General features: G+C 44.7%; 1 protein-coding gene across 5 annotated transcripts in view; it reads right to left on the minus strand.

The window, feature by feature from the left end:
* Fggy (FGGY carbohydrate kinase domain containing) overlaps window positions 1-14,853 on the minus strand; it is a 384,056-nt gene that overhangs the window by 354,418 nt on the left and 14,785 nt on the right. For all 5 annotated transcript variants that reach the window (XM_048453091.3, XM_087904859.1, XM_087904858.1 and 2 more), the window contains exon 2: window positions 9,193-9,406. In XM_048453091.3, the coding sequence (XP_048309048.2) occupies window positions 9,193-9,396 (204 nt within the window). In that variant the 5' untranslated portion in view covers window positions 9,397-9,406. The remainder of the gene's footprint in view (window positions 1-9,192; window positions 9,407-14,853) is intronic.

The following is a 14,853-nucleotide window of genomic DNA, read 5'->3' on the forward strand; positions in this document are numbered from 1 at the left end:
CAGTTGACTTCCTGTTGCCTGTAAGGCGTAGAACTCTCATCTCCAGCACCACATATGCCTGAACTCCACCATGTTTCCCATCATGAAGATAATTGATAAACCTCTGAAACTCTAAGCAAGCTACCCCAATTAAATGTTTTCATTATAAGAGTCGGCATGGTCATGGTATGTCTTCACAGCAATAGGAAACCCTAACTAAGACACACTGTATACATATATGACACTGTCAGATAATATAAAAGAGGCTTTGTGTAAAAAGAAATTCAAGGTGTATACCCTGAGACAACAGAACATTGTTACATACATATACATACATACATACATACATACATACATACATATATACCCTGTGCATATATACACAAATATATATATGCAAAGGGTACATATAAAGAAGGATGCCATGCTCAGAAAATTTGACATTGTTAAGATGGAAAACTCTTCAAATTAATGTACAAATCCTATAAATTAAAGAAACATGGGGAAAGCAGAACTTTTAAGAATTGCAGGCAAAAATACAAAATATGACCACTCTGGAAGAAGCTTATTGTGATTTTCATGTGTATTCTCCCTAATGATTAATGATGCTAGCCCATTGTTACAAAAAAAATTGTACCTTAATTAGGGACAGAATAATGAAAAAAAAAAACTTGACATCAATGTGAGTGACCTGCTAAAGAGACTGGCATATCACCAACATAATTGCAGAGACCCTGAGGGCATTTCAAAAACCTGAGAGCTAACAACACTCCTGTAACACACTCAAAGACACAGACTGCCGAATTGTATTTCAGGGATTGTGCCCTGAGCACTCTCCTTGGGCTCAGTGTTCATAGCTACCAGAGGATCCCATCCCTCTTTTAACCAACAAAGGGCCCCATGACGATTGCAGCCTTAGTTCAAACAGGCCCAGGTTAGTGCCCGTGTTGGTAACTATAATGTACCAGGCTTTTACTTTTGGGCCGCCAACAAGCTCCCTAATCATGGCATGGAGACTTACTAGTTTTCAATGCTCAGCCTTTGCTTTGTTTTTATTTTTAATCTGTTCCTCTTTATCTACATGTTGCCTTGGAGCCTTTTACCTTTCTGTCCTTCTGTATGTCCGACTTTCCTGTTTCTCATGTCTCAATAGTGGCTGCCTGGCTTCTGGCCCCAGGCTGTCCATCCCTCTCTTTCTCCCGCATCCTCTTCTCCTATCTGGTCACAGGCATGTCCTTCTCTTTCCCCGTCCTACTTATTCTCTCTGTCCACCATTCCCATCCACCTCTCTCCTGCCTAGCTATTGGCCATTCAGCTTCTTATTAGATCAATCAGGTACCTTAGGCAGGCAAGGTACCTAAAGCAATACATCTTTACACAAATGCAGCATAAACAAATGAAACACACCTTTACACAGTTAAAGCGATATTCTTTGGCATAAACAAATGTAACACATTTTTGGCCAGTTAAAATAATATTCCATATCACTGTATGGTGCTGGTTCTGCTGGCACACAAGATGCACCAATATTTCAAAAACAACCTGAGAACTGGGCAGCAGTTTGCCACAGTTTCAATATCCTCTCAGAAAATGCCTAATGGAGCCCTGGACAGGGACTGCAGCAAGGCTGAAGGAAGGTAGAACCAACGATGGCTTATGACCAGTCAACTTATTACGAACAAGACTTCCTGAGAATTAGGGGCCCATTTCTGATGACATTAGGTTTGAATAGCTTTCAGATTTAACATCTATACTGCTGGGCTTGGGACTTGCTTGCTTTGAGTCAGTTACTCTTCTATTTCTCCTTTTAGGAATTAGAATGCTTGCCTTGCGTCTGCCACACCATTGTATCTTAGAAGTAATGAAATTTGGCTTTTGTTTGGCTTTTAGCTTGTTTCACTGATATGCTCAGCTTTGTTTTCATTGAGCCACAGATAAGACTTTGGGCTTGGATTTCTAATGAATGAAATCACGTGTTTGTGGTGTATGTGAGTGCACAGTGTGTGTGTGTGCAGATGCATCCGTGCATGCTCGAGTGTGCAGAAGATCTTCTCCTATCACTACAGTCCACCTTATTGGTTGACTGTCTCTCACTGAACCTGAGGTTTGTCATTTTGTCTGGGCTGGAAGGCCAGAGAGGCATTAAAATGCCCTATCCATTTCCCCAATACCCAAGGCTGAAGTTTCAGGCATATACCACCCTGCCCACCTTTTCTGTGTGTTTCTAGAGATCTGAATTCAGATCTCCATTGTTGTACATCGAGCACTAAGCCATCCCCTCAGCTTCCCTTGATTTGGAGTTTTAAATTCATCTTAAAATGCAGAACTTTGTCCTGTTGAGACTCTTAGACTTGCAATCTAGGATCCCATTTCTTAGTATTTAATATCCACCACAAAAGAACTATACAGAATTATTACAGATTTCCAACAAAGACAGTATTCTATTTTTAAGTAATATTAGCAACATATACTCAAGTGTTGCCATATATGAAGCATCTACTACGCCAAGTACATTATTTAGTTCCTTGGGATTTAATCCTTACAAAGTACACTAGAAGAAAAGCTTAATATATTATGCATTTGTGGTCACAAGGGACATCCATCAGTGACAAGCCAGTCACTGATCCTAAAATCTCTGTTGGGTGGCTCTGTTGGTATCTGTCCCTGTCCCCAGAGTGTACGTCAATAGGTTCATCGGTTTCCCAAAGCCTATAGTTAGTCAAAGATTAAGTTTGAGAAAATATGGGTGACCCAAAGAAAGCACAGAGCAGGCAGCATGGGACGTGGTATCCAAAAGCCAGCTATCTCTTAGTTTCAACTCTATCACTTTTGCACTCAGTCTTTCAGAGTCTTGATTTTTCCAGAAATAAGGGAATAAAAGGGAAGATTGCAGGCTTTGGGCGCTTACAGTGCTGCAGAATCAGAGTCCCTCCATGGAAAGGCAGAGAACTTATCACATATCCAATCCCACACTAATTATGTCTATCTAAGGTGTTTCTTACTCAAAATATAGCATGTTCTCTGATATGAACACAAATACAAATGATAGGCAAAGAGGAGGCAACAGCAATCTGCAGACAAATCTTTGTGAGGATTTATGAGTGTAACTTGCTACTAAGAACAAAGATAATGGTTTCTTGATTTAGTTTATGAATCCCCCAAGGCCTCGAGTGCTCTGGGTTCAAATCACAGCTCTTCAGTGCTACAATCTATCTGTCTCCACTTCTAAAAGGGGCCACTCACAGGAATTGATAAAATAATGGTGTTAGACATTAAGTCAGATTTCAATAGCTAGCCTTACAAGGATATGCCTTACAAGCATACCTCTCAGGGACACCCCCTTCACCACCTTCCCCTTCTAGCCAATCCCAGAGAGCGGCTTTCAGGGTCACAGTACCACAAGGCCTCTGGGACTCGGCCATGAACTCTCATTTATGGTCTTGTTAGTGGGGAAAGAAAGCGTAGTAAACTCACTCCAGAAACCTGGCAGAAAGAGATTTCCCTTGCGAGAGACAAATCACATCACTCCTCTAAAGAATTTCCAGGCATGGAGTTTGCTGAAGCCTCATTTGGGAAAGTGATCCATGTCTAACTACTGTCAACTTGCAGCTTTAGAGCAGCAAACAAGAGCTTGTGGGAAGGGATTGCGCGTCCTTTGTTCTTACTATGGGAATGGCTTCAATGCTGCATGTGGTTTAAATCAGCAAGCTCTGCCATATTGGGTGTAGCTATGGCATTCCCAAGAACCCCCACAACACACACGCTGAGAACTGAGAGTGTGCAGATCTAGCTTTATATTCAGCTCTGCAGAGAGCAGAGGCCAAAAGCCTTGGGGCACCATGAACAAAATCCAACTCATAGCGGAGGTCCAAGGGGCTGGTACTGCACTCTCTCAAACATGCATTTGAATGTCTTTGACAGTTGCACAAGCATGCATAAAGTTATGCAATCCCAGACATCCTGGGGTCCCATCATCCCATTACCTGCACAACTTCCACACTCACTCAGGTGGTCCTTAGAAAGTACAATCAATTCCTTCCAGGACAGGCTGTGTATATATAGATATTTGGAAAACAATGGACAACGAAATATTTTTCCTTTAATCCTTGCTCTTTAGGAGATGACATTTTAGCAAACATCAGTGTCTCTCAACCTTCTTGATGCTGCAACCCTTTAATATAGTCCCTCAAGTTGTGGTGACACCAATCATAAAATTATTTTTATTGCTATCTCATAACTGTAATTTCGCTATTGTTATGAAGCATATGTAAATATCTGCGTTTTCTGATGATCTTAGGCAACCCATATGAAAAGACTGTTCAACCCCCAAGGGGTTATGAGCTACAGGTTGAGAACCGCTGGCATAGGTAAATAGTCAATGAGTCAAATAAATGATAGAGTATAGGTATACTATAACCACTGATTAGTCAAGCTGATTGGTCAAAAGGATCATAAGTGCCAGGGGAAGGGACGATGGTTTTCAAAAAAGGGAGTCTTCAGAAAAGACTTTCAAGAATAAGCAACTGACCTTGTTTAAATCTTGGCAGTGTACATAGCAGGGATGTAGCCAAGAGGGAGGCCCTGAGCCAGGAACGGCAATGAAGGGAATACAACTTATATGGGGCATGCTACATAAAAGGCCCCAAGACAGACTTCTCTAACACCTCCTGCAGTGACCAGAGGAAGGAAAAGAATTAAAAAAATCTAGTCCTGAATTTGACATAGTGTAAGGGAGTACAGTGGTATGCCTTGGTGATAAGCAATGAATGAAAGCCCGAAACTTCCACTTATATCAGTGGTCCAAATGTTCTTCTACTGTCTGTCTTCTACTAGCTGAAATTCTGAAAGCCCCTCTCTCTCCTTCATGGCCACCATGCCCTATGAGATCTTCCTTCCCCCAGCCTCTCACCTCATCTTCCTTTGTTCCTCTGAAAAAATCTGATTCTGATATAGTCAAAGGCAAGAAGATGGTGTAGGCAGAGTGGTTCTCTGAACACAGGACAGGGCATGGGGACCGGAACAGAGAGCCAAGAGCACATCAAGAATGACCCAGAGAGAACCATGGTGCTTCTGAGGGTTAGGAACAAAAGAGTAACAATCGGTTTAAACACAGAAACCATCACTCTAGCTATAAGGGACTAGATCAGAGTAGTAAAGATGCTAAGACGTGTATTTAGTTCTGAAAATGATGCTGGGAGCAGAGAATACACACACTGATCCCATCTGAGCCTGGGCGATCACTGCCTAGGAACCCTGGAAATGTCACTGAACTATCGAGTCCCTAGTTTATCTCTCCCCCTGTCGAAGGGAAACAATAACCCTGTCCCTATTTACACTGCAAGCATAACTGAATTCATATGAAGTCATCTTGCAAACTATTATGATTCTATGAATATAAGACATTAAAGTGACTACTCAACCCCACATGCCCTTTTCTTCATTGTCCATGCAACGAGCATCAATCTAGGAACAAAACAGTAGCTCATCAGCTTCATATGTTTGTGGGGCTTTATTCCCATGCAGATAAGATATTTCACCTTTAGGAGCAGAGAACTTTTGATGTTTCTCTATATATATTTCAGTGCTTGACAAAGAGTACAGCATAGAGTTGGTGCTCCATAAATATTTTCAGATGAAATAAAATAACAGTATCTATGACTAAGGAAAGGGTTCAGTTGGTAACATACTTGCCTCTCAAGCACAAGAACCTAAGTTCCATCCCCCTAGTACCCATGTAAAAACATTGGCTTGTTGCTTTCAATCCTAATGCTGGGAGGTTGAGACAAGAGGATCATTAGGACTCAATGGCCAGACAACATAGTTTACTAGGTGAGCTCAGGTCCCAGGGAGAGACTCTTGTTTCAAAAAGCAAGGTAGAATGGCTCCATATAAATGTCATTTAAGACCTGCACATACCCATGCATGCCTGTATATACACACATATGCATACTTGCACACAAATGTGCACCTACATGTGCTGTGGGACAATGGTCTTGTACCCTGTAATGATTTGTCACTTGTACTGGTTTAATAAACTACTGATTGACCAGTAGCCAGGCAGGAAGTATAGGCAGAGTGACCAGAATAGGAGAATTCAGGGAAGAGAAAAGACTCAGTCTGCAGTCGTCACCCAGATACAAAAGAAGCAAGATAACAATGCCTCGCTGATAAAAGGTACCAAGCCACATGGCTAACACAGAAAAGAATTATGGGTTAAGATGCAAGAGTTAGTTAATAAGAAGCCTGAACTAATAGGCCAACCAGTTTATAATTAATGTAGGTCTCTGTGTGTTTCTTTGGGACTGAAAGGCTGCGGGACCAGCAGGAAAACCTCTGTCAACACATATGAACATGCACATCACAGATGTGCACATACACAAACATAAATATAAATCTCGAAAAAGAAGAACATTCAACAACGGGCATTAGCCACATGGTTGTTTCAGCTTCTCTTCTTTTTCTCCAGCGGAAGTTCAGTAACCTAAAAACTTGTGATGTTTCTATCTCCTTGGAATGATACAGATTTGCGGATCCAAAAAGTGCACTTTAAGTTCAGGGATTGCATGTATCTCCAAGGACTTCCATGTTTCCAAAGCATGTTTTTGGTGTGCTGGATACTGACCCAACAAAGGCACGCCAATTTTAAGGGCCCACACTTTTTCCCATGAGCAACAACCAGGTAAGGGCACTGCTGTGCAGTACTTAAACTAGTCAACAAGGTGAGCTCTGGGCCCCACACAGCAGCAACCTAAAAGACCTCTGACCCCAAGCAGGAGTCACAGGGAGGGGCAGAGGCTGGAAAAAGGGAGGGGCAAGGCCCTCAAAGCCTTCCTCTGAGTCATCTCAAGATCCCTTGATGCCCTCTTTTTTCATCTTGAAGAGAAGAAAAACTAATTACAGATATTGTTATAAGGAAAAAACGAAGTGATGAGCACATAAGACTGAGCACAGCATCCAGAGCATGATAAGTAACCAAGGGATGCAGGCTGGCATCATCATCGCCGACTTGTCAGTATTACTGTTACTTTTATGGTTATTAACTCAACTCATAGAAAAAAATTAATCTCTGTGGACATGAAAAACAAAACAAGGAAAGAGACGTTCACAACTGCTCCCAAGGTCTTTGCTTCCTGGAGCCAGTGAGAAAGCATAGACAAGCCAGGGGAAGGGAGTCACCAGGGTCACCAGGCCTTGACCTAGGGCAGCGGTTCTCAACCTGTGGGCCATGACTCTTCTGGGGATCGAATATCAGCTATCCTGCACACCAGATAATTACATTACAATTCACAACGGTAACACAATTACGGCTACGAAGTAGCAACTAAATAATTTTATGGTTGGCGTCACCACAGCGTGAGGAGCTTTATTAAAGGGTCACGGCGTTAGAAAGGTTGAGAACTACCGACCTAGACCGATGTTTTTCAGTGTTCCACAGGCTCCCTAACCAGAGGGAAGGGGTGAGAATTCCCAAGAGGAACCATGTCCTTGTGCTTAAACGTCACAGAAATCCATTCTCCTCGCTCCATCATTTTGCTCTCATCACCACACAGGTAATAATGATTGCTTAGCCCCTGATACTGCTGGGACCTCTGGTATGCTTTAATTCATTTAATCGTCACAACAATCTTGTCAAGCTAGGGGCTCTTATGAATCTTCTTTTATAGAGAAGGAAACTGAGCAAGAAAGCTAGTCCAAGATCACAGGCTAAACAACGCTAAAACAGGGACTCCCACTTAGGCAGTTCGACTGCAGAATGGATACTTTAATGTGCCAACAATGCCTCCTCTTTCAAGCTTTCATAAGGTTCTGAGCAGACACACCACAGCCCGGGCGGGCACACCGCCACATCTCCCTACACCATGTGAGAGGCGTGGCCTCAGGCCCATGGGCTTTCTGCAGATGTAGTGCAGTGAGAGGCACGGTTGAGCACTAATGTCCTGCACTTCTGTGGCTATCAGGGCTGACGACCACTGGGAGAAGATTAAAAGTCTGCCATTAAACCAGGCAGAGCTGGAGTAGACCTGCTTTAAGAGAGCTCTTCATTGGGGAACTATATTTTCTTCTTGACAATTTCCTTAATGGCAATAACGCTGGAAGAACAAAAGAGACCCAAGGGCAAGGAGCAGAAGATTTTCATGGAGGCAGGGGCTGGGAGCAGGGAGAGAGGAGGAGAATTAAACAGGCAGAAGAGATGATGACCCCTTTGATTTCTGCAGAGTGCTCGGGTGGCCCAACCCACCCCTCTGCCGTTTTCTCGGGTGGCACTAACAGCTGCCCAGAGCTCATCAAAGTTTAACCAGACCGATCAATACAGAAAAAAAAAATATGGGGAGCTGTCCAGCTGAAAATTACCAAGCACCTCATGAATATTTAAAGACCTCAGCTAGAAAGAAGGAGAAGGAAAAGAACTCGGGATTTCATTTTCTCCTCTAAGTGTGGGGAGAGAAAAGACTGTCTGTTGTTAATGACCATCAAAATATAGTCATTTGAACAGCACAGACTTCAGATACAAACCAGCAAGCCCAGTCTTACCACAGGCCTCTCCAGATGAGCAAGTGTGGGGCTCATAAGAAGATGCCCAGCTCTCTGAGAGCATGCCATGATTTCCTGCCTCACTGGCTTACCCCTGTTGTTTCTTCTGTCCAGAGTGCAGCGCCTCTAGTGTGTCCCTCCGGGAGGATCCAAAGCTCATTGTTAATAGGAGCTGGATGTTTAGTTAGGTTCCCACCCTGCAGCTGCAGATCACTCACTACTAACGACTATCTGAGCTCAGGTAAGCTGGCCAGCGCCCTCTTTTCCCGTTCTTCCCTGATACAAATAAAAAGGGGTAGTACTGGTTGTAAGGCAGTCACAAAGGTTCGACCACAGTGTCTGTTTACGCATTGGCATGTGACAGAGGCGCCCTGTGATTCACCTATGACCCTCACTTCCTCATGTTTACATCTCAGGCTCCATCGTTCTCTTTCCTGTCTTCCCCATCCCCCTGCGCTTCAGAGTCAGCTCCAGCTACAATGTCCTGGCTGCAGCAGTGCACCCAGCCCATGCCAGCTGTCATGTCATTCCCAGTACCTAAAACATTTGCTTCTGAAAGGCAAAGCCAACATCATCCAGCTCCAGCTCCGGGCCTCAAATTACCCTACCATCCTGTGAACACCAAGCGCACACATACAAAACCACATGCACATGAACGGGACACCATGGTTTGACTCTCACCTTGGTGACAAGGCAACACGCTGCCCAGATGTCCTCAGAGGATTGCTCATGGTGGTTGACCTGGGGCTCCCACTTCTTAATCGGCTCTTCGGCGAAAGCCAGCAGGATCCCTTGCTGGTCCACCAGAGCTGCACGGACGCTACCTGTTCCAACATCAATGCCCACGTAGTAGTGGCCTGGCTCCTGGTCTCCACCAGACATCATGGTCTTTGGCCTGCGGTGAACAAGTGTAAACACTATGTGAAGACAGAGAGGCCCACACGGGTGGCCGAGAAACATCTTCCAATTGGAGAGAAAAGGGAATCGAACCACCTGAATGGGAGCCGTTTATTATTGATGCATCTAGTCAAAGGTTTTATAGGCACTGAGCAAGGTGGTCAAAGAACGGGCACATCTAACACAAGGCATTCCCATTCCTGGATGGGAGTCGGAACTAAATGATGACTTGAACAAATTTAGAGCAATGAGGGGGTAGAAGGAAACCAAGATAGAGCCAGAGAGAGACGGATGTTTACTCTGGGAATCTGGATCCACAAGACAAGCAGCCTTGGAAAGGAAAGAAGCATCATTTTCTAGTCAGTCATGCAGTAAGTCAACCTCACAGGTACCCTGTGACAAGTTGTGTACGCAACAGCATGAGGCCCACTCTTCTCTATGACTGAAGGAAACTATATGGAAGTCTCGGTCATGCTCTGGAGCAAGGAAGACTCTCTTTCTTTCACTCGCGGTCCACACACTGCTCAACAGCAAAGTCCATCACGATGGCGAGGCCACATTACACTGACAAGGAAACCAGTGTATGGAAACGGAAGGCATTTCCCAAGCTTCACTGGGGCAGCTAGGCCTGAACTCCCCACTTGTGCGCCCCTGAACCTCAGGCTGATGCCTTTTTCCTGCAGAAGCTTGACGTAATGGTTTTGAGAAGAAACAGATACACCACAGCCATCATGAACTGACTGGGAATTGGGAGGAGACCCAGGAGACACGGGATCAAGAGTGTGTTAGATGATCTGTTTTCCTGACAGACCCCCGGAGAGCTACAAGGAAACCTGACCTGAGAACCCCCAGAAATCCCTGGGCCCAGGGGCTGCTCACAAGGTGAGCCACATGGCACACAAAGTCTCCCAGGGCTCTTGTTCTCCAGTCTCAACTTCACGGGCACGGCACAGCTGCCTCCCTGGCCATCCAGGCAGTAGGAGCTCCTGTGGCCCAGTTTGAACCTGAGCAACAGTGTACACCCTCAACTTCAGAAGAACGATGGTTCCTTGGCCACAACACTCTTGGGGATTCTAAACAAGTCAGCCAGCAGATGTTCAGTTACTGCTTCCTGGATATTTATCCCAATAAAAAGGAACAAAGAGAAAAAAAAAACCAATTTCATTAAAACTGATAGCTTCTCCCTTAATCCCAGTGATTTCCCATCTGCGTGTGATCCCTTTGACTCGGTAGCAGGTGAAGAAGAAAATAGAGATGCAGGAGTAATGATGCTCACTGCCTCCCCCTGAGCCTGAAAGGGTTCCCAGTCTCAGCAGGGGGCCTCCTCCTGTCTCCCTGGCTTTCCTCCCTTGAGAGCTCATATAGACATGAGTACCACTTTTCAAATTCATTCCTTCATGCACTCAGCAGTGACACCTTCTTTAAGCCATTAAGCAATAAAAACAAAAATTTAAATGAAACAGATAAATGCTGAACTGTTAGCCCCATCCTCCCTGCTTTCTCTTAGTGGTTTATGAGGAGTAAAGGAAGTCCTGAATGAATGTTTATTGTGCCACGTAAGTATGACCATATTGAGGACCGGCAATGCCTCAGACCCATGGGAATGCCAAAGTCTTCTCCTGGTCCATTAAAAAAAATGTCAGCTGCACTTTCCTCCTCCTGGATGTAAACAGCCTGAGACTCCCCTACCCATAGAGACTCCCTACCAAGATTAGCCAACTCCACCTCCTCAGTCAGCTATTATAGTCACGCCTCCCATTAAAACTGTATACAATAATCCCGCCTCCTCCTACAACTGTATACAATAACCCCCACCCTCACAGCCCAGATGCTGCTGGTCCATCTCCATCAGAACGTGCACAACCCACCCAGTCCTGACTTTTCTTTACTTGTGTCTGTGTGTCCAGCCTTTCATTTCCTGGTGTCCCCAGTCAGGTTTCCAGGATGAAGCCATGATGGACACTATAGTGATTACTCCACTAGGCTCTCTCTCAAGGCAGCACCCTACCATCATTATAGAGTTAGACAACCTGAAGTCTTCAACAAGTGAGGACCTCTAAGAGCTTAACACCAATGAAAACAGTCCTGTCCTCCCCACAACCGGGGTCCTAAATATCCTCACAGTCTGTGAAATACACTGCATTCAACACTGCTGGAGGCTCCTCTGATCAGTTGCTCTTTCCTCCCCAGCCCCATCCTCTACCTCTCTAAGGGGGGGCCTCCTTGCAGTTCTTTAATCTCTACAAAGGCCGCCAATGCAGTTCAGTGTCTAGACTTGCATTTCACAATTTTTGGTGGTGTGTTTCTTTGTCTATCTCCCTTATTGGACTAAACCTGGAAGAAAAAAAAAAGGGAAGCTACTGACTTCTGCATCCCCACTTCCTTCCAGTTTCTGGATTATAATCGGTTTTCAATAATAGTTTACTGAATGAACTCCTGAATCAGTAAACAAATAGACAAAAAAATGAAAACAGTCATGCATTTTTTGTTTGAATTACTCAGTCTATGTTTATCCAGTCACGTGTCTCTGAACAGGGTTGCTTTCTGGGAAACGCTCTCAATGTAAATGTCTAAACTGTATATGCATCATAGGTGTACTGACAGAAAGCCAGAAGGGAGCGCTTGGGGCATCCCCAGAAGCATGGGATGCCCCTGCCCTGCTGTGCTTCCAGTTACCACGGCTGTTATGCACACATCACTAAATCCCCTAGTGTGCTGGTTTCTTCTAAACCCTGCATCAACCAGTTATGTATTTTCTTAAAATGGTTACAGCCACATTCTTTTTGAGTTTGTTTTGTTTTGCTTTTTGAGACAGGGTTTCTCTGTTGCTTTGGAACTGGTCCTGGAACTTGCTCTATAGACCAGGCTGGCCTCGAACTCACAGAGATCCTCCTCTCTCTGCCTCCCAAGTGCTAGGATTAAAGGCGTGCGCCAACATTATAGCCACATTCTACGCGACTTTTATTTTCATATTTAGCTTCCCTGAAATCACAGTGATTCTTATTGTCAATGGTATCCTGGAATCCACTGGTAGGATTTCTTCGGATATGATGAAGTAATCAGGCTGGTCTTGCACCAAGCACTCCGCTGAGGACAAGGTGACCGACAACACAAGAAGATGCCTTGCCTCATACCGCCCTTGGCAGCTGTTCTGCCCACCTGCCACCAGCTGCAGGCACCTTGTTCTACATGGATTTCTTCTTGCTTCCTCCATCCCCATTATGGAAGCTTGGGGAGGCAGCTCCTTCCCAGGTACCATAGTCGTTCTCCTGCTGCTGCAGGCAACCACTCTAACAGAAGCATCTTGAGGGAGAACGGATTTATTCTGGCCCACAGTTCAAGGGTCCAAGTCAGCATCAGGATGGGGAAACCAAGGCTGCAGTACCCTGGAGCAAATCACCATACTGAACCCACAGCTGGAATACAGGAGGCCTAGGGAATGCACACTTGTGCTCAGCATCCGAGTTCCACTTACATGGTCGAGGATCCGAGTCGGAGAGGGGTGACATTCATGGTGGGGCTGTCTTCTCAACTCAGCTAAAGCAAGCAAGATGCTCCCCATGGACATACCCAGAGGCCCACCTCTCAGGTCACCATAGATTCTGTCAAGCTGACAGCATTAACCATCACACCACAACCCAAGAATGCCAAGAGCATCTGCTCTTGCCTGATACTATTCCTTGAATAGTCTTACCTTGAAAGAAACCAGAAAATAAGTAGGAAATGAAAAATCTCTACAAAGCTTCTGCCTTACTCACACCGGAATGGTCAGGAACATTCCGGCTTCTTTCTATGTTGCCAACCCCAAGGCAAAAGAGATTCCCCATGGAGCTGGCCCGGGGTACCACATTCCTCTGCAGGTAGTACAATGTCTTATCACCAACCACCAAGAAAAATCAGAGAATGAGTTCCACTCTCCAGGTGTGGACTTGCTCTAGACTGGATTATAAATCTGGGAAAAGAACCTATCCTCAAGAAAGCCCTAACTTCGTGTGGAAAGTACACTGCAACCATTATAGTTGCCTCAAACTGCACCCTTGTCTTGATAGGATAGTTAGGGTCTGGCACAAAGGAGAGATTCAGCAAGCTCCTGGGACCCGGTGAAGGAACTGAGTGTCATAAGAGACCGTCATTAGGGGAATAATCAAAGGGGCTGTGTTCACTATGTATGCAATGCTCTGCTAAGCAGTCTGTTTAGCACTTCTTGCTACATCTTGATCCTGAAAACTACTGAAGAAACAACTACTACCATCTTCATTTTATTTCAAGTCCTAGCTGACTGAAGCAAAATACTCCGAGAGTTCATGCAAACGCTAAGTGAGGTGGTGAGCCATCCACTCTCAAGCCCTTAACCTGTCTTAAGATGCTCTGCTCCCTTTTGATGGTCTTTCATTACCAAATGATGATTTGCCAAGGACCGTGTTAAGGTCCTTTGCCTACTGTGTTAACATTATCTAACTTAGAAACCAGGCTGCCCACATTCAAAGACTGTCTTTCCACAACACCAAAGTGCCTCTGTGTAGCAATCCTCCAACTTCTGTAAGTATTACTAGGCATCCTATGGGATGCCAAGAGCCCTCTGGGAGCCGGGGGGGGGGGGGGGTGTTCTCGCAGCAGCATCTACACAAACCTCCCAGTACATGTTTTTTAAAGAAAAAGATCCTAATTCAACACTCATGTTCACCGCTTCTCTTTCTCATTTTTGTGCTCTTAATCTCTTTGAAAGTTGTTTCCACACCTGGAGCCTGAAATCAAGCAAGACTGAGCCCTTGAGCACCAGGATTCCCTGAAACCAGATCTGTATGTTATGAAGACTCTGCCTGGAGACTGAAGCAGGTCCCATGCCCCTCCTACTCTGTGCTCTTTGTCCCTGGGTTGCAAGTACAGTTGTCTGTATCCTGAACTCCAAACTTAATCAGTACCCAAAGAAACAAAAACCTAAGAAAGAGAGAAAATACTATTCCTTTTCTAATCAGGAAATAATATTTCCTAACTGAAAGGAAATAATACTCCTTTTTGAATTGAAGAAGAAGGGGGGGTGAGGATCCACGTTGGGTTGCTTGTTTCTATCAAGTGTTTATCATACTACAGAAACCCAATCAATGAGGGTCACTCTGTCACTCACTACTTTATATTCCAACGGCAAGCGTAATCTGCCCAAAGCACACAGGCTTTGAACCGCAGCCTACAATGCTGAGTTTGGGGCCCTTTTCACAATATTCAGCTAAAATTGAAAACCAAACCTTTGGTAATTTCAATAACAACAGCATATGCCACAAAAAGCTGGTCTTTCTTGTGCTCTCCCCTGCGAGTCACCTACACGACGTCATGGTTTTATTTGCTCAGTTCTGTAGCCCTCTCAATTGGGCAATGGGAGCCCCATTTCTCAGGGAAAGAAACCGAGATGTTTGAAGGGCGACCCTAGGTCAGGTATAGCAGAGACTG

Source organism: Myodes glareolus, chromosome 3 (assembly GCF_982192425.1).
Source record: "Myodes glareolus chromosome 3, mMyoGla1.1, whole genome shotgun sequence".
Lineage (NCBI taxonomy): Eukaryota > Metazoa > Chordata > Mammalia > Rodentia > Cricetidae > Myodes > Myodes glareolus.